Below are 26,315 nucleotides of genomic sequence, written 5' to 3'. Positions count from 1 at the left end.
GCTGACCAGGGAGGAGCAATTGTGGTAATGGACAGGACAAAAGATAGATGTACATGTTGCAGATGAAATTACATACCTTCTCATGAGTCAAGGTCCCACTTACAGATTGACAGAAACCCTGGAGATAATATTAAACCATGCTATGGAGTTGGACTGGATACAACAGAGGCCAGGACTGTACATGCTGCCAAAAATACATAAGGACATTCATAACCCACCATTTAGACCTATTGTTAATGGGTGTGGTACTCTATTTAAGCCATTGGGTTAGTACCTAGATCACTTTTTACATTCGCTCGTACAGGGGTGGGGTTCCTATGTGATGGACACTACAGATTTTCTCTGTAAGCTACAGCAAGTCATGAAGAATAAAGAATGCATACTCTGCACCATAGACATCAAATCCCTTTACTCTTCAATCCGTCACTCGGGTGGAATGCAAGCTGTAGAATGGGCCATTTTGAAACAAACAGGACTAAGAGCAGACAAAGTTTTTCTCCTGGAGTTGTTACCTTTCTCTCTTAACCTTAGTTAATTCCAATGGGAAGATCGCTTTTATTTACAGTTAACAGGTACATCAATGGGCTTTGCAGGAGCGCCGGCATATGCCAACACATTCATGGCTAAATTTGAAGAAGACCATGTATAAGGAGACAAGGAATGGACAGACAATCTTCTACTGTACTGCAGATATAGAGATGATATTTTTTGATGTGGACCAACATCCATGAGAGTCTTGAACTGAAGATTACACAACTTAACACATTTGATGATCACATTCAATTTACTCATACCATCAGTGGCAAATCTATCGCTTTTCTTGATGTATTCATTATCAAAACAGATTCCGGCATCCAAACCCAAGTCCATTGGAAAGTGACGGATAAAAACAACGCGTTATTGTTTACAAATTTCCATCCCAACAATCTTATTCAAAATTTACCATATTCTCAGTTTCTACGCATTAAGAGAATCTGCTCACAAACCATAACTCTAGATGAAAATATCAGGATTCAGAAACAGAAATATATTGTTTAGAGGATATCCAGAAAAAATCTTGTTTGAAGCCATTGATAGCATGAAGGGACAAGATCGAACTGCATTAATGACTAAACAACAAAAAAAGAACCAACAACAACAGGTTTTTGTGTCTAAATACTCCACCAGTTCTGCAAAGATTAAGAAAATCCTTAATAACACATGGGAGATATTACAGAACGAAACAGATTTCAATTATCTCTTTAAAGAAAAAATGCTGCACACATACAAAAGGTCAAAGAATCTTAAAGAACTTTTGATGACAATGACTCCCGGGGAAACGTCACAAACACTAGGTACCAGGAAAGTCTTACGTGTGTGTTTACAACAATGTAATAATTGGCACTAAGATTCAGCTCCCCAGGACAGGACAAACCATTACACTAAGACACACTTCTGAGTGCTATTCTAAGAATTTGATTAACGGCATAAAGTGTCCTTGTAGACTGCTCTATGTCGGTAAAACTGAGAGAAAAATTAAAGATCGCATTTCAGAACACAAAAGTACTATTAGAGCGAAGAGTAAAACAAGCAGTCTAGCAGGTCATTGGACAGAGGCCAGACACACCATCGCACAGATTATCCAGGTCATAGAGACTGTAAAACCCACTCTTGGCACAGATCTCAGAAGATCGCTACTACAAAGAGAAATTTTCTGGATCAGGAAACTAGACGCACAACATCCGAAGGTTTTAAATGAAAAAATTGACATGACTTGTTTTCTATAATGGTAATATGTTTTGCAATTGTATAGTCATATGTGAATCCTGATTCTATAATCCAGATGTGTCCCAACACAAAATAGGATGACATGCATGCCAACCATTCCCGACCACTAACTTCTACATAGGACACGATCTCTTACAACCTTGAGAGTTCATGATGAACATGAGTTTGAATTATTTCTCTGCATTGCTAGTAGTTTGAATATGTTGTTCATGTGATAGAATAGTTTGTGGAGTATCTACTCACGACTGGCTATGTAATGACATTGTGTTCACCTTATAGATTTTTATTTTCTGTACCATATCAGTCTTTTCTTTATTTGATATGACGACCACGTTCCCATGCAGTAAGAGATCCCTTGCTCCTGAGTCTGTTATTTGTCTCATGTAATCTACGCTGTTTATTTTTTAGTGATGAGCGCGTCATACACGCTGAACATCAGCTGTTCGTGAAATTTCATGTGAACAGTTACGTGACGAAAATGTTTGTAGTGCATCTATTCACAATGGATTTTTTTCAATGCTATTGTGTTTGCTTCATAAGTTTTTTTACACCTTTTCCTTGTCGACTTTTTTCACTCTATCATTTTCTTTACACAAAGATGGCGATAATGTTTACATGCAATGAGAACTTCCACGCTCCAGAGTCCGTCGTTTGTTTTATGGAATTGGTGCCGCTTATTATGAGTTTCGAACACGTCGCACATGCCAACTCAAGCCGTTCGTGCAGAGTATTGAGCGTTTTTTTCACCCGTAAGATCCAGGTGAGCAGTTATAGATAGGAATCCAGATAGTTGAGACTAAATAGACTAAATTCACCTTGGTTCTCGTGAGTACTTATAGAGTCATGGTGTGGCTGTGCGATTTTTCATGTTTTACAGAGAATGTTTTACAGAGCAAGCTTGTTATTTATATCCATTGCATTTCAAGAGAGGTGCACTCACCATTATTCAGGTTACTATGTTTATGATGTTCTCATGCACCTAAGTAGGCACTATTAAAGGCACCGGTAGGTTTTAACAATCTGTTTATTTAGCTGTTACAGATTTATATAGGAGAGTTCATCTGGAAGTGTGTAATTCGGGACATTGTTTACTTGGAGCACTAGTATTGTTGTTTGTTTTTTTTGTTTTTTTCACATTTGTGAGGTGTGCATGAATTGGCATCACCAATGTGGATATATGGTTCTGTGGGTTTTGAAAGTGGAGGTTTCATTTTATAAGAGCAGCATCTATAACTAATGGCAATATCATTCATAGTTCACACTAGCTCACAAGGACTGTTTCTAACAGAGCACCCGAATTATGCATGCACGACAACAATGACAGGCACAATAGGACACGTACACACCCATATTACTACTTATAATAAGACCGTGTTTAATATACTAGGCAGTAGGAATTGATTGAAGGGAGACGGACATTCCCTGCACATTGTTTTCATGTCATTTGTGGATTTTGGCCCCCGAAGAAGGGACGTCTGGCCCAAAATGCATTGGGCTTGGATGTTGAACAGAGAAATGTAATAGATTTCCTAGAAGAAATTTATTTTCTGTGTTAAAAAACAGAATAAATCAGAAGGTTATCTATAACAGCCGAGGTTGCCCCAAGAAATGGGAGGAAATATGGACGGCATGGAGGCGATACAGGGGGGACTGGATGGACACCCAAATTGGGCCTGAAATGGTTTAATGGAATGTATGCTAACAACAGTTTAATTCCTGTATGAACTGTTTGTAATGCAGATGTGGACCGTTCTGTGCCCCCGGGGCTCAGCGAACCGCTACCGTGGATGGAAATGGACACACTAGGGCATGGGGGAAGAGGGATTGAGGGGGTTGGGGTGGTTGACTGTACTTGGGGAAAGTTAGTCCAGGGTACCAATGGTGCCTTGTTATTGCATAGGGGTGTCCTTAGGGGTTTGATTCTTGTGTGTAGGCCAAATTGGGTAATGCCGGGGGGTTTATTTTGATTGCATTGTTTGCATTTGCCAATGAATTTCCGATACTGTCTGATGTGCATTGTTATGGAGCTGACTTTTGCAATAAAAATATTAAAAAAATAAAAAACAGAGTAAATCAGGTTGAAGTTTTTCTTTTTGTAAAAATTCTTGCTTTTTGTAAAGATTCTTGCTTCTTGCGTTGAAAGTGATTCTGTATATGTTATTGTAGATCTGTTTATAATATGGGCATTCAAGTTGCATAAAGTGGTGTTATATGTTAAATTGGTAGCACTGGCCCATAGCAACAGTGCACAGTGGTCAAGTTTAAGTACTTGAGGTATGTTTGTGCCTCCTGATAATCCCCACATGGGGTTTTAGTTTCTGCTGAGCTTGATTTGAGCCCACACGTGAAAGCTCAGCCTTATCCTCATTCAAGCAGTGATCCGGATTACATCACTGTTGCGGTTGTGCTGACGGTGGTGGGGGCTAGACCAGACCCTACGCCCCGGAGTTCCCTGCGGCCGGAAGTCACCTAAGCTGTTTCGTTGCACCTGAAGGCACCTACAAAATCTTGCTGGGCTCCTGGTGCATGGGACGCAACCAGGCGCGTACCCGGTCAAAGAGCGGGTCCATCTGTGTCCGGACAAGGCTGGGACACCTCCCTTTCATCTTTCATCTATCCCGGAAACAAGTATTCTGCAGTGTCAGTGATTCTATTCTTTTGGCAGGGTGCCCTCCCTGTAGTCAACCATCAAATTCTGTCATTGACACCATAGGGAAAAGGAACCACCAAGGGAGGTCCCAGTCGCCTTTGCTGTCCCCAAAGCCCACCTCTATTGACAGAATGTTACAAAGAGCCATAGGTGTAGTGGCCATGGAGATAGAATTAACTGATATGGCTGTCCCTGTCCTTGGATACAATGTGCTTTTGACAGGCCCGCAGCATGTTCTACTAAGAAGCCCTAAACAATTCATTTGTGGGAGCCAGGTAGCACAAAATAATCAAGAAGGTCAAGAAGGCCTGAGAAGGAACTCGATTACTGGCTGCCTGCAAACCGAGGAAAGGCCTGCTAAACCTACTGCTAAACCCACTGTGGCTGCCAAAAAAAAGACCTATTTACATCACACTCTAAAGTCCACTTAAAGTTCTAATGAACATAGCGGCGATATTCATTGCTCTTCTGGCGATACCATTTCAGCAAATGTAGATTACAGCAGTGGAGATGTTGCTAAAACATAATGGGTAGCAAGTCTCATAAGGGATATTTTAGGAAAGGTTAAAATTATCATCGAAGAACTGAGCCCACTCACTGTCCTCCTTGATAAACTGAGTAACTGATGTGGAAAAACCAATAATAAGGCGTATGTGGGGTCAAATGGTAGAGTGGATGCACAATGCCAAACTGACTTTGCTGTGCCATATAAGCTCAGATGGGCTAATCTAGCTAATGGCAACTTCACTGTCCAGGTTCATGGTAGACTTTCAAATACTTATGTTTATGGTAAAAGTGACTTTTATTTTTACAACATATTGGGTTTGCACTTATTAGCTCATGTAACATCACTGGTGCCATGTGGCCATGTCTTGTGTGCCTTTTTCAAATATTCTATGCTTTCTTAGCAAATAGCAGACTGCATACTGGAAGGTACTTATAACGAGCAATGTACTGTTGGCTAAAAAGTCCTGGCCGGTGGACAATGTTACAAAGGACATGGGCCACTTTGCTTCTATGAGGAAGGTGGATGTGTTTCTTTTGAAAAGGTATGTGTTTTTTTTGTGGTCATGCTGATTCTTTTTTTTGGTGGAGGGGCTTTAGAGGTGTGGTATATTGTTTTTCTTTGAAACTATACAGGCTTTACTGGACATCATGACATCACATACTCTAAAGATGTAGTATGCAGCAGAAGCACCTTATGTAATGCCAGATGGGAGGTTCATTAGGTCTCGCCTGTCGATGCACATGCGCATCGAGCAAGCGAGAGTATTGGGACTTATCCACTCTTTATCCACTGCAAGGAATCGTGGCGATTCCTTGCAGTGCCCGTGACTTTTAAGCTCAATGCGCATGCGCATTGAGCTTAAAAGCGCGTGCACGTCCGTCTTGGTTTACCCGCTCCGCCCCCTCCCCTTCCCGCCGTGTCGCATTTCTCCTCCCCCCTCCCCTCTCTTCCCTCCGTCTTGTTTGTTATTTTACCCGCTCCGCCCCCTCCCCTTCCCGCCGTGTCGCATTTCTCCTCCCCCCTCCCCTCTCTTCCCTCCGTCTTGTTTGTTATTTTACCCGCTCCGCCCCCTCCCCTTCCCGCCGTGTCGCATTTCTCCTACTTCTACCGTGAGGTGAGTACGATTTGTTTCATGCTTCTACACGGAGGCACTGCTACTTTTACTTATGGCATAGGCGGGCTGACGTGTTATAACGATTGCCGTTTGCTACTGAACACCGTCAAAGTCGCTCCAAACGTGTCCTGTGTGGGTCACAACAAGACACTTTCATAAGCGTGTGTTTTCTGCTTTGCATGCTGGTTAAATTAGGCAGTCGGCTTTAGCAAGCGCATGCAGCCTTTTAACTTTTCCTGAGGGCTCATTCTTGTTCTGTGTTCCCATGATGGGCTCCCGAGATCCGCCTGGACCTGCCAGTGTTGTAATGCCGCGTCGGTCTTGGTTGCATCGACGTGCGGTGTGTGTGTGCGCGCAGCTGACGTCACTGGTCCTGGGCCTCCTGCACTGGCAGCGTAATGTCGCCACCCGCAAGGGAGGCACCGTGCAGCTGTTGGCATGGTGCCGCAAACCTCACTGAAAGCGTTAAATACTGCGCATGTCTAGTGGTGCTCATTCAAAAGGATACGTTGCAAGCATACTAGAGTTAAGCGCTTCTTTCGGTTTTTTCGTTTTCCTCAGCACGAAGAAGAAACGTGCTTTTAGGGAGCATTAACCTTTTATGAAACCTAGATGCTTTATTATGTATGTGACTTTGCGACTTTCTTGGCCGCTAGCTGATCAGACTTTATTTTCAGTGGCATTGGCCTACTGTACGTCACCCAGCCCACTTTTTAACATCTACACCGCCGGCGGTGCGTGTAAGTAAAGAGGAGTTAACATTCAGGGCATGTCATCTCACTCTGAGCGGTGCATTGGAGTTCTGTCACTGTGAGATGAACCCCGTGACGTGTGGGGTTTCAAATGGAACCAATTTTCCCTGCAACAGCACGAATCCTTTCAGTAGGGTTTCCCTTTATCGGATATTTAAAAACGCCTGCTGTGACGGCGTATAGAATGTATTTAATGAGCTGAGAGGTTTATTAATAGATCTTCGGAGTGAGACCATTATTTCTAATTAGTTATTAACCTTTAAATCCCTTATAAGGCAGGTGACCTAATACATTTCACGTCTCATTCGCTGTTCAAGTAATGTGTTTTTAGAGTTGCCGATCTGTGCTACCCCGATGAGGATGTTTGCAGAACCTCATGTGCTAATTTTCACTTTGTTAAACGCTTTCCATCTACGCTATTTCCTGTTCTAATTTCCTGTAATTACTAGCACCCTCACTCACCCTCACCCTCACTCACCCTCACCCTCACACTCACCCTCACTCACCCTCACTCTCACTCACCCTCAACCCCTCACCCTCACTCACCCTCAACCCCTCACTCACCCTCACTCACCCTCACCCACCCTCACCCTCACTCACCCTCACTCACCCTCAACCCCTCACCCTCACACAGTGCAATAGGTCTCGGAGCATTTGAGTTAGAGCTTTTAGAAATGTTTATGGCTTTTTTTTTTTAATTCTTTAGCATTGGCTACAGGAAACAAAAATGCTAAAGATTTACAAAAAAACCCATAAACAATTCTAAAAGCACTAACTCTAATGCTGCGAGACCTATTGCATTTCCAATGCTTGTTTTTCTGTAGCAAACAATAGAAAAAATATAATCAGTGCGTAAGGATTTAGACATAAAGTTGTGCTAAAGAGAGAATGCACATAAAACACATTTGGGAACCTCGCCTCCAAGATGGAGGGGCCTCCCTCAAAGGCACTTACCGGCAATGGCTGGGTAGAAGTCCTTCATCTCTTTCACCTCGTAGGAGCCCTCGCAGCCCGCTAAGCAGTTCTCGTAGGCCTTGTAATATTCGGACAGTGCTTGTTCCATGCCGGCGGTGCTGCTGCTGAAGTCACCGCTGTTGTAGGACTTCACAGCTTTCACGAAGATCGCCTAAAAGTAGGCCAGAGGTTATTCATTTGGGAATCTTCTGCTGTTCCAGAGAGCAGCTTTCACAACAGTAATGGACTAAAGCTCCATAGCTGCCAAGGTTTCAGATAGCTATGTGTGATATTTAAATAATTTCAGTGCAATTATGAGTGACATTTCAACTACTATGAGTGACACTTTTGTGCGAGCAAAATCAAGCAATGCAGACGATGGAAACATATAAATATCAGAATTTACATCCATTTGAGCAACAAGAAACTCCAAGAAGATTTTAAAACTGCTGCAAAGCACCAGAAATGGTCTCTCTGTCCACGTGGGACCCGGCCCAACAGGAAGGATGTGCCAGGGTCCAACATGAACATGTTACACACGGAGGCATCTAAGCTGGCTTGAGTCACACAGTCACAGCTGACTAACAGAAGACAGGCTGTCAAACACCACTTTGCATTATCCTCACAGGGTGAGGCCGGCGCAGTAATTTCTCATACAACATAGCAGACAACTTAGGACTGTCAGAAACATATTTTAAATTACCCCCAGAGGTTTTCAGATATAAACCGCAAATGTAAAGGAGAGGACAGAAACACACACTTAGTCACTATGAAGCAAAGCCCTTCTTCATTCACGCAAGCCTCTTAAATCACGTCAAGCCGTGGTCAATGTGTGGAGTGAATCGCTGAAAAGCAAAGCCTCTAGAAGTGTCACCTTCTACCACCACTCGCACACTTGACTCATACCTAACCATCACCCCTGACCGCTATATTCCCACACTATACTCTCATTGTCACCACTCTACCTGTACCTGAGCCCAGCATTTCCAAGATGTCTTGTTTCAGGGTGGGGCTCTCAAGGCCGGTCGCGGGTCCGGTCCTGCCATTAGTCAGCGCAAATGCAGTGAAGAGGCCAAGTGTGGGGAAGTAAGAGATAGTTCACACTTCAGGCTGCACTCACTTTGCTGTTGCCGTGGCCTCAACGACTCCGCCTTCTGATGTTCAGCAGCTGCGTGGAGAGACTGGCGCGCCTTATGTGCTGAACAATTCCAGCGCAAGAAATGTGAATTCAAAAACCTAGGCCATCCACAATAAGTGACCATACATGCTGGGACCAATGGAGAAAAAGAATTGCCAAAAGATAACGTGTATATTAAAAAAATATAAATTTAATTAAACATAGATAAAAATCATATAGAGACTCAAACTGATAAGTCAGACTATATGATGCAATAAAACAGTGACATATATATTACTGGAGCAAAAAAACATCAAATACATTCATTAAAAAGCAAATACATCATAGTAACAGTGTAGATCCTGACTGATTTTAACAATTTTATACAAAAACGACAATTGCACTTATTAGAAAGTTATACAAAAGGACTCGACGCGCGTTTCGGCAGTAGAAGAACTGCCTTCCTCAGGAGTCGTTGGTGGAACTCTGTAAAGAATTTTATAAAAGAAGGATGTTATACATAACAGTGCATATATTCTTTCACATTTTTACTACACCTATCTAATTACATATCCATTTACATATTACAGAATACACAATTCGTAACAACTCTTTATCTAACCAAGAGGTCCAGACATACTGATTAGTCACTTAGCGTCATATACTAGACTGATATATGTACAACTTTAGTGCAGTACTTTTGCTTAAACAGAGAGAGCCAACGTCAGAATAGGCTACACCGTGGGTATAGGTATAGATGATTATCATAAATAAATTTCACATATACTTTCTCAATGTTAGTCTCATACTTTGGACTGTTCATATATGATAAGCGTGATCTAGGTATTGGATGCATATATGTCAATTCACTTACATTGGTGATGTTGTATAATATAGTACTCATGGCAAAGGAATCGATGATAACTTCCTTGTTATTCTCGCAGGAAATGCCAAACCAGTACAAGGAGCCAATTGATGAGGCTGGTACCTGGTTATAAACAGAATTATGAGGGGATAAACTACATATTTAATAGATGCGGAAAAACGCTTTGAACACAATGGGTTGAAAATAAACGAGTTGCTTAGTGTTGACAGATGTGGTCTCTTATGGGAGGGAATGGGGTATCTATGTTAGGTAATTGTATATACCATTCTTTTTGAACCAGTTGTCCTCTTACTCTTTCAATCACACCCCGTTTCAAAAAAATTGTTTTCGCGCCGATTTTCTGCCTTATAAGAGCTGTCATCGGCAAGACGCTTATTCTTTTAACCCGACGAAGCTGTCCCGCCATTTGGCCGCCTGGAACTGCACCATCCTGCAGTCCGCGAAATCTCTCTTGAAATAAGGTGAGAACAATATCCGCTTTACATTGCGAGATCCATAGGAATTGCTATATGGTGCTCTTTATTTAGTCTCCGCCGAATTTGTGATCTTTCCCTATAGAACCAACTCGTTTACGGTACCGAGCCGTCCCACGACCGTTTAACATCCCGATCTGTGTTACAAAGCGGAACAGCACCATCTTGCTGTCGGCACTGAGTCACCTCTTTGAAGGTAATTATCTATGAACCTTATGTTGATCTAGTTAACATTTGCGGTTCAACATACATGATATATTCCATCACTATTTATCCTTGCCACCCAATTATCTAGCGTCTTTTAAGCCCTGGAACACATAGAGCTAGTGCTGGTCTTTTCTAATGCTCGTCGCCCCTTTTTCCATATCTTCCAGCTTATCCAATGCCTGGGGCATTTTTAATTCGGCACTACATCCAGTCATCTTCGTGAACCACGATTGAAATATCAGCAAATACGATATTGGAGGTAATTTTCATGACCTTCGAGTGTTGAACCATTTAAGAACCTAAAGCCTAATGAGTTGCACTATAATGTTTATCCTTGAAAAACTGGCATTTAATATAAACAATTTAAGATCTATCTATATCTTTTAATGTACTTACCTGCAGTGATTCTCTCCACCCGTTGAACACTATTATGAAGCCATTGTGAGCCACTACATCTCTGCTGTGATAATACTAGGTAACTGTTTCTTCCTTTGATAGAAACCCATCTATCCACTCACTTAGGATATTACCCAATTAACAATGGGCTCTTAATCGATATCACTATGGGCTAAAACCCCCCTTTTTCAAAAAAATTTTTGCTCTTCATTTTTTGTTATGTCTATAGTCCCACGAACACGTTGAACAGATCACTTCAAATATGACCCCGATAACATCACATGCCTATAGTTAGGTGGCCTATTGGTATCAATATATCTAGATACAGGATTAGTTGTATTCAGGTTTCAAAAAGAATGGTATATACAATTACCTAACATAGATACCCCATTCCCTCCCATAAGAGACCACATCTGTCAACACTAAGCAACTGGTTTATTTTCAACCCATTGTGTTCAAAGCGTTTTTCCACATCTATTAAATATGTAGTTTATCCCCTCATAATTCTGTTTATAACCAGGTACCAGCCTCGTCAATTGGCTCCTTGTACTGGTTTGGCATTTCCTGCGAGAATAACAAGGAAGTTATCATCGATTCCTTTGCCATGAGTACTATATTATACAACATCACCAATGTAAGTGAATTGACATATATGCATCCAATACCTAGATCACGCTCATCATATATGAACAGTCCAAAGTATGAGACTAACATTGAGAAAGTATATGTGAAATTGATTTATGATAATCATCTATACCTATACCCACGGTGTAGCCTATTCTGATGTTGGCTCTCTCTGTTTAAGCAAAAGTACTGCACTAAAGTTGTACATATATCAGTCTAGTATATGACGCTAAGTGACTAATCAGTATGTCTGGACCTCTTGGTTAGATAAAGAGTTGTTACGAATTGTGTATTCTGTAATATGTAAATGGATATGTAATTAGATAGGTGTAGTAAAAATGTGAAAGAATATATGCACTGTTATGTATAACATCCTTCTTTTATAAAATTCTTTACAGAGTTCCACCAACGACTCCTGAGGAAGGCAGTTCTTCTACTGCCGAAACGCGCGTCGAGTCCTTTTGTATAACTTTCTAATAAGTGCAATTTTGTATAAAATTGTTAAAATCAGTCAGGATCTACACTGTTACTATGATGTATTTGCTTTTTAATGAATGTATTTGATGTTTTTTTGCTCCAGTAATATATATGTCACTGTTTTATTGCATCATATAGTCTGACTTATCAGTTTGAGTTTCTATATGATTTTTATCTATGTTTAATTAAATTTATATTTTTTTAATATACACGTTATCTTTTGGCAATTCTTTTTCTCCATTGGTCCCAGCATGTATGGTCACTTATTGTGGATGGCCTAGGTTTTTGAATTCACATTGGTTTTTACCCTGCCCTAGGAATCTGTGTATTATCGATACCCAGGGGGTCCTTGTTTTTCTCTCCAAATCCAGCGCAAGGCCTGCCACAGACTGTTCACTTAACCGCCAGCGTCCCGGTGTGGTGAGTCGGCTCCCTCCGCTTCTAGAGCTATAATAACCGCTGTTCAAGCCTGCCGAAACTTTAACTCCCGCTGCTGGCAGCAGCAGGACCTATGTGCTACAAAACTCGTCCTGACCTCCTGACTCTGAGTCACGGCAGTTATAGGAATGTAGCAAATATGCCCTGCTGTTGACGGTGGTGAATCCTAGTATAAATGTTACATTGTAACATTTAGCAGCCAAAGCTGCAGACTCAGAGACAGCCTCCCACCAGCGTTAGTTTCAGTACTGCTCAGTGGTGCATGGTTAATAGCACTCCTGCTTAACAGCTCAGTAGGCGCTATATATGCGTGACAATGCATTTCAGTGCTGTGATGCGGATCACCACACTGAAATGCGTTAGTGTCATACATGATGCATGATACTTGGCAAGACTGAAGCTCCAACGCAACATCATCCACCAAGCACATGTTCTTAAAAGGTAGTAAATAAGCCAATATTCAGTTGGGTAAAAAGTTACTTGTTGGGCAATTTAATATGAGTAGCAGCCAAGTTTAAAGGCGCCGCTTGAGTGAATTAAAAAAAATCCAGTTCATTTTACTCATTCTCGTATCATTTGTAACAGGGATTCTAGAATGTCCATTGCTGATGATTGGTTGAATTTTGTCCCCCACTATGACGTAATTCAATAGAAGGCCCTCGAATCTGGTGTATTTATTTAGAACGGCAGCTTATTCAAATACATGTACTACCTAGTGCCTCTTTCTTCTTTTTCTTTACGATTCCTCTCTTACCTCACTCTGCCTTCTGACCCCAAAATATTGGTTATTTTCTCAAGAGAATCAGCCAAAAAGAACTATCCGGCCATTCCTTATTTTATAATCCTTGGGCCAGATTAACAATGTTGAGCAGAATAATGCCAAGAGCACAGACAGAGCTTCTATGTTTGTTGGATTTACTACTTTTATTGTTTTGCATGCCAGTTTTTCCCATCTATAATTCTATATGAAATAATCGAGCTAAGAATGAGCAACTGCCCTTATTAAAACGTGTTTGTGTCTGGAGACAGTTGATATTTCCGTCAAGCCCCTAATTCTATGATGACTTTGTAAATTGCAGTTCAGAATGTACACAAACTTCACCCCAAATACACCTGCTCCAGCAAAATAACTATAGCAACTGTTCAAAAACACCTCATGGCATGGTGGCCAAGCCAGATGTTCCAAAATAAAAGATCAAGAATCAAAGTCTGGCAGTCTCAATATATGCAAGACATTTTGACCTCCAAAACCTGACAGGCAGCTCTCTACAATACATAATGGAACAAGCATTTACAATGCAATAGGTCTCGCAGCATTAAAGTTTGAGTTACTGGCATTGTAAATGACAATGCTTTGCATTAATTTTTTTTATTTTAAATTTGGTATATAAACATTGTTTGTGGGGCGTGGCCAAGATGGCGGGGTGAGCGGACGCTTCCTTCCGTAGCTCCCCCGGCCCAGCTCAGCTCGAGCCCCGATTCCTGCGCTTCTCTCCCCCCGCGGCTGCACTGCGGGTGAGAGAACTGTGCCGGAGTTCTTGGAGCACATTTTGATACCACCTGGACCTCTGCTGCCCCGGGGGAAGTCCCCGAAAAGTTTGCTCAACGATCGCTCCGGGGAGCAGAGCCTGGGTCGCCCCGAGGAGAAGGGCCTGGAGGCGGGGCATATCGCGGCGCTGTCCGCGCGCCTCGGCTGGGCCGAGTGCTGAAAGCTGGAGACCCCGGGGAGCGGACTAGACGGACTCCGCGGAGTGTGGAAGCTTCCTGGCCGGCGCCCTTGTGGCAAGAACCATCGCTGGACGACAGACCCCAGCCCGGCGACGGCGATCCACCCCCCTGCCATGGGTGTCGGTGTGTGACGCCCTGCGGATCCCGAGCTTGGAAGTGAAGGACGACGGAGTCTGAGCGGGGCCCGGCCCGGGCGTACTGGCCGGTGTTAATGGGAGACATTGGTTTCGCTTCTTCCCGACCCATTGCTGTTTGAGGGTCGCCCATAGACTTGCTGGCCTAGGCTGCCCTCCCGGGTGCCGCCCTCCCGCCATCTTGTCTTTGTGGAGCTGAAACTGGTGGCCCTCGCCCGCGCCCTTATCATACGGGCGCCTTGGTTCCTCCTGGTGCCTACACATCTGCTGTCCTCCCTGGGAGCACACAGCTGAAAGCCTCCGTTTTGAACATTGCTGACCACCCTGACTGGCTCTATGGTCGTCTCGCCCTGACCCGGGCCGCCATTTTGTCGCCTGTGACGCACCACCCTTGTCCTCGGTGAGGCCTCCACATCTGGTGCCCTCGAGCAGTGGGGCACATCCACAGCGGCTGGCTCTAGGCCTCATCCACCGCGGAGGCCAAGATGACTGGGAGACGAGGCGCGGCACGGGGAGATCGCACTCTGCCGAAAATGCTCGGCAGGTCCCAGCAACTACGCGACAGGACGCAGCCGTCCCCGGGGTCCTCCCGGGCCTCCACGGACGCCACCGGAGGCGAACCACCAGTCACGAGGTCCTTTATGGAGGACTTATTCAGCTCCCTCAAGGAGGAATTCCAGACTCTCAAGACCGAGGTGGCCGGAGAGGTTCGTGAAGTGCGTAGGGAGGTCGAAGGCCTGGGCGAGCGGGTCGACACTGTGGAAACGGCGGCCCAGCGTCGCGACGAAGAGATAGTCCACCTCCAGCAGGACGTCCTCCGCCTACGGGAGCAGTGTGTCGAGCTCCAGGCCCACTCGGAGGACCTCGAGAACAGGTCCAGGCGGAATAATATCCGGGTGCGAGGCGTTCCGTCCGCGGATGAGGGTGCGGACCTAGTGGCCTATCTGCAGGACCTGTTCCGCGACATCTTGGAAGAAGGAGCGGACTTCCAGATCCGCATCGACAGAGCACATAGGGTGGGCCGCCAGCGCCAGTCATCGGCGCCCCCGCCTGATATCCTGGCATTCCTGCCGGATTTCCCCTTAAAGGAGCGCATCATGACGGAGGCCCGCAGGAAGCAACCGCTGTCCTTCCGAGAACGACCCGTGGCGCTCTATCAAGACCTGTCCGCCATCACACTGCAGAAGCGCAAGTCTTTCCGCATCGCCACAGACTTTCTACGGGAGCATGAGACGGCCTATTCCTGGGGTCACCCCTTCCGTCTTATCTTTCGATGGAATGGGGTGCTACATCAGCTGCGCTCCCTACAGGATGTCTGTGGGGTGCTGGGACTCACAGCTACGGAGGAAGAAGGAGCTACGCCCGCATGGAGGCGCCCCGAGCGGCGAGGCCGACGGAGATCGAGGAGGCGCCAACCGTCGGCGACAGTGAGTCGTCCTGACTCTCCTACCATCAGGGCGGATATGGCGGAGGCCCTGAGGACTGCGGCCAGGAACTTGCCTGAATCTGACGGCGTGGCCCAGACGGCCTAACTTTACTCCGGGGGGAGAGATTCTTGGCTTCTATGATGCTGGGCTGGGGCTGGGGGTTGGGGGGGAGCGGTTGGAGGTGTGTGGCTGGACGTCCACTTGACTGTTTTCTGCAGACTCGCCCTCTTGGGCTGGACTGAGACAATGGGGTGTTTTTTCTTGTTTTTGGTTTTGGCTGGTTGCCATGGGTTGGTTTTGGGGGGGTTTAAGAACTGGTTTGGTGCTGGGGGGGTCCCGTCCGATATTGTCCGAACACTTGCGAAGCCGATCCTGGCCTTCCCTGCTCCCCTGCCCCGCGTGCCCCTCCCGCTGATCCCTCGCTTACTGCATAGCGCTTTGCTTCCCCGTGAGCGATGCCGCCCCTGAAAGTAGTGACCCTTAATGTTAAGGGTCTGAATAACCCTGTAAAGCGTAGGGCGATCCTTTCCCTGCTAGAGGGGTCGCAGGCGGATATTTGCCTCCTGCAGGAAACCCATTTACTCTCTAAAGACTGCCATAGGTTGCGCTCTGCCAAGTTCCCCACGCAACTCTTTTCCTCGGCTGCGACTAAGACTGCGGGGGTGGCCATTCTTCTAGCTAGCTCTTTCAGGGGTGAGGTGTTATATAAACATGCCGAGCAGAAGGGGAGGCTTCTAGTGTATCGCATGCGTCTGGGAGGTGTTGCCTTTACGGTTGGTTCCGTTTACAGCCCGAATGACCACCAGGATCGCTTCCTGGACTCTGTGTTAGTGGACGTTACTGCCTCGCCCGACCGCCATATTATCTTGGGGGGAGACCTGAACATGGTCTTCGACTCCACCCTGGATAGGTCTGCCCAGCGCTTTCCGCAGACGGGGAGCTTTCTAGGGCGGTGCAAGACCAGATTGCTGAGATGGATCTACATGACCTCTGGCGCACCATGCATCCCACCGACAGGGACTACTCATATTTTTCCCACGCACACCGCACCTATTCGCGGTTAGATTATCTCCTGGTGAGCGGCCCGCTTCGCTCGGCCGCCACGGCGGCGGACATCGGGGTCTTGTCCTTGTCCGATCATGCGCCGGTTTCCGGAGTTTTTGCTTGGCCGGCGGCCCCCCCCTCCAGAGGGATGTGGCGGCTTCGGGACACGCTTCTCCATAAGAAACTGGTGGTGAAGCGAATAGAGGAGGTCATCCGAGAGTACCTGACCCACAATGACAACTCCGATACGTCCCTGGCGACGCAGTGGGCGGCTTTGAAAGCAGTCATCAGGGGGGAGTTTATCTCCATTTCCTCGGCGGAGAATAAGGAGCGCCAACGCAAGAGGGAGGAACTAACGGCGCAGGTCAGGGAACTTGAACAGGTTCACCGCCGGACGGGGGCTCCTCGTGTTTGGAGGCAGCTGAAGGCGGCGCGGAAACTCCTCTCTGCGTTGGACCTGGACCGGGCGGAGTATGCGGCGTTACGCTTGAAGCATGCCTATTACACCGGCGGAGATAGGTGCGGTAAGCTCCTGGCCCATCGGCTCAGAGCTGCGCAGCAACGCAACGTGGTAAAAGAGCTAGTGGGAGTAGATGGGGTCCCGGTTTCCGGTGACGCGGAGGTGGCGGATTCCTTTCGTGCCTTTTACGAGGCGCTGTACGCTGCAGAGCCCTCCCCACCGGGAGAGGCTGAAGCCTATCTGGACTCCGTGACCTTCCCGACCCTGGATTCCACCCAGGCGGACCACCTGGAGAGGGATATTCACGTGGAGGAAGTCATCTCCGCTATTGCTCGGCTCAAGCACGGCAAGGCTCCGGGCCCGGATGGCTATACGGCCTTGTTCTACAAGACCTTCTGTCCCACTGTCGCGCCTCTCCTGGCTCGCTTATTCAATTCCTTCTCCGACCCAGGAGCTATCCCGCCGGACCTTCTCTCGGCGACTGTGTCGGTTATCCCGAAACCGGGAAAGGACCGGACTCTGTGCGGCTCGTACCGGCCCATCTCGCTTTTGAATGTGGACCTCAAGCTTTACACGGGGATCTTGGCGGCCAGGCTTGGTCTACACCTGCCAGGTTTGGTGGAAGCGGACCAGGCCGGTTTTGTACCCGGTAGGCAGACGGTCGACAACACCAAGAGGGTGACGCACGTGCTAGAAAAGGCCTCACGCATCCCGGGAGAGCGGATGCTGCTATCGGTTGACGCGGAGAAGGCCTTTGATCGGGTTCATTGGCCGTACCTCGAGCTGGTCCTTGGGAAACTGGGGATTGGCGAGAAGTTTCGCACTATGGTCTTCAATTGTTATAGGAGATCGTCAGCATCTGTGCGTGTCAACGGACACAGCTCCAGCAGCTTCGCCATTGAACGCGGCACGAGACAGGGTTGCCCCCTTTCGCCGCTCCTGTTTGCCCTCTATATGGAGCCGTTTGCCCAGAGGATTCGCGATAACCCGGACGCTATTGGGGTGAAGATGGGGCAATACACGCATACTGTCAGCTTATATGCGGATGATGTCTTGCTGACCCTGGATGACCCCAAACGGTCGCTCCCTGCCTGCGTCCGGGAGCTGGACTCCTTTGCCCGCGTGGCGGGCTTTAAAATGAATATGACTAAGTCGGCTGCCCTGGACGTGTCGCTCTCTGTCGACACCAGGCGGGACCTCCAGCGTCTTTTTCCTCTGCAGTGGTCCTCCTCCACGGTGCCTTACCTGGGCATTTTGCTTGCTCCCTCCCTGCCTGCAATGGTCGCCGCTAACTATTCCTCTCTGGGCAAAAAAGTCAAAGACGAACTCGGCCAATGGAACAAAGGCCTGCTCTCGTGGCTGGGCCGTATCGCAGCGGTGAAGATGACGATACTGCCTCAGATCCTGTATCTTTTTCGCGCTCTGCCTCTCCAGCCTCCTGTAGGTTGGATACGGCAGACGCAGGCAGACATCTCCCGCTTTGTGTGGCAGGGTCGTAAGCCGCGGATGAAGCGGGTCCTCTCCATGCTTGCCCCGGAGGCGGGGGGTCTCGGGGTCCCGGACCTCCGGAAGTACTTTCAGGCGGCGCAACTTCGGTACTTGGTGGAATGGAGCCGGTGGGAATCGGACAAGCATTGGCTCTTTCAAGATCAGGCAGTTGCGGGCCGTACCCTCCAGGAAGTCCCGTTCCTGCGGCGCACTCACCGCCCGCCTAATCTCTACGCCTCTTTTATCACCCGGGTTCCGCTGCGAGTGTGGGACGCGGTGTGTGAGCTTCGTGAACTCACCACTTTTCCATCGCCATTCACTCCCATCGCTGGCAATCCAGACTTCACTCCGGGTCTGGAACCGGGAGCCTTTTCCCACTGGGTGAGCGCGGGTTGCAGGGTGCTTTTCCAGATTTACGGGCCGGAGGGTGTGCTCCCCTTCCAGCAGCTCCGACAGGAGTTTGGCCTGACGGAGGGGGACAGACTGCGTTATATGCAAGTCCGCCACTGGGCTCTTCAACCCTCAGTACGCGACGTCGCTGCCCGTTCGATTACGCCCTATGAGCGATGGCTGGTAACCCGGGCCTCGGATGCCAAGCTTATCACCGACTTGTACAAGTTTCTCCAACCCCCGCCGTTTCATTACCATAACCCAGGGAGGGAGCGTTGGCACAGGGAATTGGGCAGGACCTTGAGCCACAAGGAGTGGGACAAGATTGCGTATCGGGCGAGGCACTCTGCGTACCACACTGGGCTGACGGAGACCTTTACTAAGGTATCCACCTATTGGTATTACACCCCGGAGAGGCTTTACGAGATGCGCAAAATCGGTGATAAAGGTTGCTGGCGCGGCTGCGGACAGGAGGGCACCCTCACGCATATTCTCTGGGAGTGCCCGGTGCTGTCGGCCTATTGGAAGGAGGTCCTAGATGAGGTAGATAAGCATTTTGAGATCGAGCTCCCGCGCTTCCCCGCCTATGTTTTGCTAGGCCTCCCCAATGACCTGATGTACCCGCTGAAGTCCCGTAGGGGTAGACAGATTGCGATTGCGCTAGGTTCCGCGGTCCAAAACATCCTTGTACTCTGGCGCACCCCTATTGCCCCCTCCATCACTGGTTGGCTACACAGGCTCTGGCAGGTACTAGGCATGGAGAAGATGTCGCTCACGGTGGCTGGGAATGTTGACCAGTTTGAAGAGCTCTGGCACCCCTTTTTGGCACTGCTGTCCACGGAGTTTCGCGAACTCACATGTCCACGGTACCTGCGACTCCTTAGGCTAACACCGCCGGCGGCTACAGCGGAGTGAATGTGCGGGTTCGGGGGACTGGGGCTGGGGGTGGGGAGTGGGGTTATATGCTTTTAATGCTGATTTTCGGACGGGGATGTTGGGGTGTTGTTTTCTTCTTTTTCCTCCTTCGCTTCTCTTTTTTCTCCTTTTCTGGGGACGGGGGGTTGGGGGGATGGTGTGCTTTCTTCTCTACTGTAATGCGGGACGTTGTTCCAGCTCTGCCTTGCTTGGGGAGTGGGGGTCTCCTGGGGGGTCATTCACAATACCTTATTGCTTTATGACTTATGCCTTGTTACCCTCTGGGGCTTCCTGCCTCCCTCCTTTTCTTCTGAACCGCTGCAACGTTCCGCTTCTTGTACTGTGTATTCGCTTGACCTCCTATTCCCTTCCCCATGCTCTTTTTGTACTTTAATAAAATACTTTAAACCTAAACATTGTTTGTGAAGGAGGAGTATCCCACATGGAGATATCACTCTTCTTCACTCGCTATCAGGCCCAAGTGCCCTAAAAGTTAATTTCCTTACATCCATTTACCGATCCACTCGCACATCGTTGCTAACTGCTATAAAATCTGTATTTCCTCTTAAAAATCCAAACAACCCTAGCCGTTGGCAAACTCATTCAGGTAAATCCACCTACATTTTTTCTCACACACTTTCTAGATTCTTCTTTCTTCCCTTATTACCCTTTCAATCCAAGTAACAAACTCACATGTCCACTGCTCAAATTTCACCACCACTAATTCTTTTTGGGGTCCGGAGTAACGTGCCACTCGCTGAAAATCTCTGACGCCTGGTCTGGGGTAGTAAGCACTATATAAATACAATTTCACCTCATTACTTACCTTAATCACTCAGGCATTCACTTCAACTCACGAATGAACGTAGTGCAGCCACAAATATGTCTCCCAGAGTCCTCCACACCTCTCAACCCACAGACAATAAGTCATGCAACCCAGACCCAACTCCTTGCACTTACAGCTGTTACCAGTCAAGAATCCAAAGCTAGTCACAAACACTCACCTCTAACTGACAACCACTCCTAACTCGTGACTCATCCACTCACCTCCTTTCCCTCATTAGCACCATGGGCACAACGTACTGTCCTGCTTACCACAAATGACTCTGACAAAGCTGAGGGGTTGAAGATCTACCTTTAAGCCAAGATCACTGAAGACAGATCAACAGAGAGTCAGGCTGGGAAGAGAGCAGTCTTCCTTCAGCATGTGTGACGGGCAGGGGGTGGTGCTATCACATGTGCACACATGTGGAGGGGCCTGTACATGTGTAGACACATGTGTCCGGCCTGATGCGCAGAGGGGCCCTCCTCCCCCCTGTACACAAAGGATGGAGAAGAGCCCCGTCCCCTTTCCGTTCCCGGGGGGTCTGCTGCTGGAAGGGGGCAGAAGGGGGTCACCACCCCTCCCCCTTCCCCTCCTCTCCTCCACTGAGCCCCCGCCCCGCATGTCCACACTGGGAGGCGGTGACCCACGGCACAGCCAGGCCCGGCCCCCTACCTACCTCGGCCGGGACGGGCGGCGGCGGCGGCTTCTGATTCCGGTCCCTGCACGGGCTCCCTCGGTGGGGGGCGCACCGGAAATATTGTATCCACAGCATTGCTAGGTGGGTGACAGTGCGCATGTGCAAGAGAAACTGTCTCCGCTAAGCCGTGCTCGCGATGGGTCCAGTGCGCATGTGCAGATGGTCTTTGTCTCTTCCAGTGCTGTGATTGGCTCTTCATCGCTCGTCCTCTGTGATGAGCGTTTTTCTGCCCGGTCGCGGGGAGAATGGTCTCGGAGTGCCTGGAGGAGCAGTGGTGATGCGGGGCTCCCATGCCCGAGGGAGTGCCCCGCGGAGGCTGCAGATGTCGGGAGTGGCGGTAAGTGGGCCTTAGTTCTAGGGGGGGGCAGCTGGGGGGGGTGGTGCGCTTGTGTGTGTGTGTGTGCGTGTGTGTGTATGTGTGCGACGGTGGGGGGGTGTCTCTGTATGTGTGCGTGCGTGTATGTGCGCTCGTGTGTGTGTCTCTGTATGTGTGCGTGTATGTGTGCTTGTGTGTGTGTCTCTGTGTGTCCGCATGCGTGCAGGGGGAGGTGTGGCTGTGTGTGTGTTGGAGCTTCCCAGGAGACAGGAGATGGCCACAGCATGCGCGTTCGCGCGCACTCTGCCCGCTCCGATCCCTGATTTTGTGATGCTCGTGGCCAGCTCTTGTCTCCTGGAAAGCTGAGTCGCTCACAATAGGTCTCAGGCGAGACAGCGCTTTCGCGCTGTAAACGCCACAAGACCTAAAAAGCAAATACTCTGCACAGAGGGCCCTCTGAGCATTAACCGCCCTAAATCTAGGGTAATGAAATGGGCCAGTGTGCGAAAAAGAAGGTGATCCTCCTTAATAGGGGATCAATCAAACAAGTCAGCAACTTTGTATAGCTGGCTTTCAATTTCCTCTGTGTTGAAAAAGCGCATGTTCATCAGAGGAAGAGCGAGCAAGCTAGGTGGCTGTTTACAAAACAGTACGCAGCCAATGTCACAAAAATGGGAAGCAACTTGCTGTACGTAATGGAAATCTGAGGCTGCAAAAATATTTAAAGGATGTCTGAATAAAATAGAGAATTTGGAAGAAGAGTTCTACGAATTATTCAAGCAACCTCAAGCAGTATAATCAAAGCAGACTGCTGCATTCAATTTAGAGGTAGTCAGGGCCAGCATTAGGGCAGTGCGACTGGTGCGTCTGTACTTGGCACTGACATGGGGATGGTGTGCTGACTTTGTGCGTCCAGTTTCAGGCAGCATTAAAAATGTCAAGATAACTCTTGCGATTAATGTTCCTGTTAGAGAGAGAGATCAGAGTTTTATCTAGGGGCAGTTTTGACTCGCCATAAAGTAGCACAGATGGTTAATACGCCTGCTGCAAAGAACGTGTACTGTTCAGATCACAGATCTGTATTTCAGGTGGACAGCTGAATGGATTACTGCTTTTTTCACAGAGATCTATTTGTTACAGCAGTTCATGAGGTACAGCCCTAATATAGAACAGTGACTATTACAAACTGCCTTCAAGGAACTGCATGCAAACTGAATAAAGAGGTTAGGGCGTTCTGTTGTTTCCCCTCAGTCATTCATTAACTATTCCTAATGTTGCTGAAAAGTGTTTGTTTGGATAGATATACATTCTTATTAATAAAGTCAGCCTTTACCAGTGCTTTAAAACAAATGAAATGTATGTGAGAGGGGCTACGGAAAGATGATGGGCACTTTTGCCCGGTGGTCATGAGGAAATCCATAGAGGTGGTTGGGGAGAGCAAAAATGATTGTCGCACTGGGTGCCAGCAACTTAAAGCCGGCCCTGGAGGTAGTAAATAAAACAAGCATTGGCATAACCAATAGGTCTCGCCTTTGGGACCTTATAAGTGTTTAGTCATGCAGCACATTATCCATCACATTTAGGGGAGAGAATGTAGCCTTACGACTAGAGCGGTCAACCTCGAAGCTGGGGAACTGGGTTCGAGTCTTGGCAACGATGCTCAACATCCTGTGATATTGGACAAATCACTTCATCTCCCTGTGCCTAACAAAAAGAAATTAATGTGTCCTTGTGTAACGAAACTGGTGTTATGTAAAGAGCTCTGATACCCAATAATTCTCGGATCTAGTTCATGCTATATAAAACTCTAAAGAAAAACAAAAAAAAAGACAACAAAGTTTGCCCTGGGTGTCCGTATGATGTTAAGCATTTCTGTGTACCTGAGGCGTAGGGTTTTAAGGATACTGTAACCATCATAACACAGCCCAAGACTACCGAACAAGTTTCAGTTTAAAGGCACAGTCTATGTTCCCACAAGGGAATATGTGTTAGTATTGGTTGCCCTCTGCTCTGGATGGTTCTGTGCTGGAGTGCAGCGCGAAAGGCAAAGGGTTTGGCATTCGCGGGAGTTAGAGCTATTGGCGTTATAAATGTTAATGTTTTATACTTATGTGTTTTGAATTGTGGATGTATGTGGTGTGTAGTGGAATGATGTTGTATGGTGTGCAGTGTAATTGTGGATAATGATTATGTTGTATGTAGTGTACTGGAATTATGTGGAGTGGGACTGTGTGTTATGGAGAGTAATTATGTGGTGTGGTATTTTGTGGTGTGGAGTGTTATGTAATGGAGTTTACTTATGTGGTGTGCTGTTGAATTTTATGATGTGGAATTGTGGTGTGGATGTATGTATGTGGTGTGTTATGTTTTTCTGTTATTGATTTGTATTATGTGGGTTCTTGTTGAAGTATGTGGTGGGGAATGGAAATGTGTTGAGATGATTTGTGTTGCGTGGAAGTGTGTGGCTTTGATTGAAAGTATGCTGATTGGAATTAGGTGGCATGGTGTGGAATGTATTTATGTGGATTGTTGCTATGTGGTATTGACTGGTTTTATGTGGGCTGTATTTGTGTGGTAGAGAGTAGAGAGTTATTATATGGGGTGAATTAAGTTGTGCTGAGTGGCATGCATAGTGTAATTTTGCTGTGTGGTTTTGAATTGTGTGCTGGTGAATTGTGTGGTGTTGTGTGTTACAGTAACCATCAAGATATAATGAAGGAAGGGTGAGTTTGAAAGAAGAATATGGGGAGGAAGGGTGGAAGAGATGTCGTAAGAAAGTAATAGAAGGTAGGATGTTAAGGTGGATTTGAGGGAAGGAGGTAGGGTGGAAGAGATAGTGTAAGAGATGAAAAGGGAGGAAAGAAGAGAGGAAGGGAGAGAGGAGGTTGAAGGAAGAAAATGAAAGTCTTTTGTGAGAGAAAGGAAGGCATTTGTGGACGAGAAAGAGAGGGAGCATGAGAGGAAGAGAGTTGATCTAAGTAATTAAGAGAAGGGAAAGTAAGGAAAAGTGAAAGGAGTGAATGAACGGAAGGAGAATGGAAGGGAATGAAGCAACTGTAAGGAAGGCATACCTGATGGAAGGAAGGACATAAGGCAGTAGAGCATGTACGCAGTGGAGAAGAATGAAAGAGAAAAGAGGACTGAATTAAAGAAAGGCCAGAAGGGAGTGGAGTCAGAAGGAGGCCAAAAAGGCCTAGCAAAGTATGTGCTTAATGGAAAGAGGCAAGTGGGAACTTGAGAGCCTTTCCCTCGATTTATGAAGACGGGTGGAAATAAGCTTGTGCAGAATGGGAGAACAGGACAGGAAGGCTTGTTGGGTACTTTAGAAGTGGATAAAGCGAAGCCAGGGATTGTGGGGGAAGGGTAAAATGGAACAAAATAAAGACTAAAGGAAGATTAGAGTGCTGTCCAAAACCATGGAGAGAAAAATACAGCATTGAAAGGTGTCAATTGGAAGTCAAATGGAGAGCACTGCGAAGGAGACGGGTTGCCTCTACCTTCCTAATCAGAACATTTACCTGCAGAGACCAAACCTGAAGCAAGAGAGATGGCAGAAGGAAGAGTTGAAGAGTGGCCTGGTGACTACTCTAATGTACTTATTGTTTGGGCATACATACAAGTAGGAGAGTTGTTGGGAGGCACCCCCCAAAATTTAGCACTGAGCTATGCTTGACCTTCTGTCTCTCAAACGTGGATGAAAGTTCTTATTGCATAACTCAATGACACAAATGTTGTTGACTTCCCCAGCACTGAAAACTGACTCCATAATGGCTAAGAACAGTACCTTAGAGACGTTCATTTACACTGCACACAGATCTCTCCAGTCCATACACACAACTCTGGCTATCTCACACAACCCCCAAGCCAGAGAAGTCTCAAGTTCGCCTCCTCTTACCTACAACGCACACCTGAGAGACATGCCGCACTGTCGACTACCAGTTCACATTGTCTCTGTGAGATATGGCAGCATCTGCCTCTTTATTTCATTTTAAAAATCTGTGCTTGTTGAGTAAAATCACCGTCCCTCAAGTGGCAAACCATTATTTGCTGGGGATCTGCTTGCCCTGTTCATGTTTGTTCACTTTGTAAATAAATGCCAGTTTAACCCGCGGCCTGACATTTAAAGAGCCAGCTGCAGCTCATGAAGATTAAAGGGCAGTACATGGAAGAGTGCAAAAGCCATAGTTATGGCGGGCACGTATTGTTTTTTAAAAGTATTTTTATTTAGCATTTTTTGTATTGACCAACTCTACACATGGCGCAAATACTGGATTCTCAAGTCCCACAGTTTTTTAGCTTGCATTGTTAGCAGAGCAGATACTGAAGGAGGACAGGGACTGTTGACAATTTTAGAGCATAACAGACACAATGGTACCAATTTAACTATATAGTGTTTTTTATTCGGTTTTATAAAGTACTCAAATGTGTACCCCAGTACTTTGTAAATAGCAGGGACCGGAGATGCCTGCATTATGCTACTTTGTCAGCCAGGAGGAGAGAGACATCTGCAAATGGTAATGTAATGCA

The 26,315-nt window shown here is 47.0% G+C and overlaps 1 protein-coding gene across 1 annotated transcript in view; it reads right to left on the bottom strand.

Annotated features, from left to right (window-relative positions):
* P3H4 (prolyl 3-hydroxylase family member 4 (inactive)) overlaps positions 1-26,315 on the bottom strand; it is a 117,335-nt gene that overhangs the window by 33,537 nt on the left and 57,483 nt on the right. The window contains exon 3 of the mRNA XM_086924159.1: positions 7,746-7,917. Coding sequence (XP_086780285.1) covers positions 7,746-7,917 — 172 coding nt within the window. The remainder of the gene's footprint in view (positions 1-7,745; positions 7,918-26,315) is intronic.

This window comes from Lissotriton vulgaris, chromosome 5 (genome assembly GCF_964263255.1).
Source record: "Lissotriton vulgaris chromosome 5, aLisVul1.2, whole genome shotgun sequence".
In the NCBI taxonomy this organism is placed as follows: Eukaryota; Metazoa; Chordata; class Amphibia; order Caudata; family Salamandridae; genus Lissotriton; species Lissotriton vulgaris.
The sequence above is the reverse complement of the archived record's forward strand: the minus strand, read 5'-3'. Positions and strand labels throughout refer to the sequence as shown.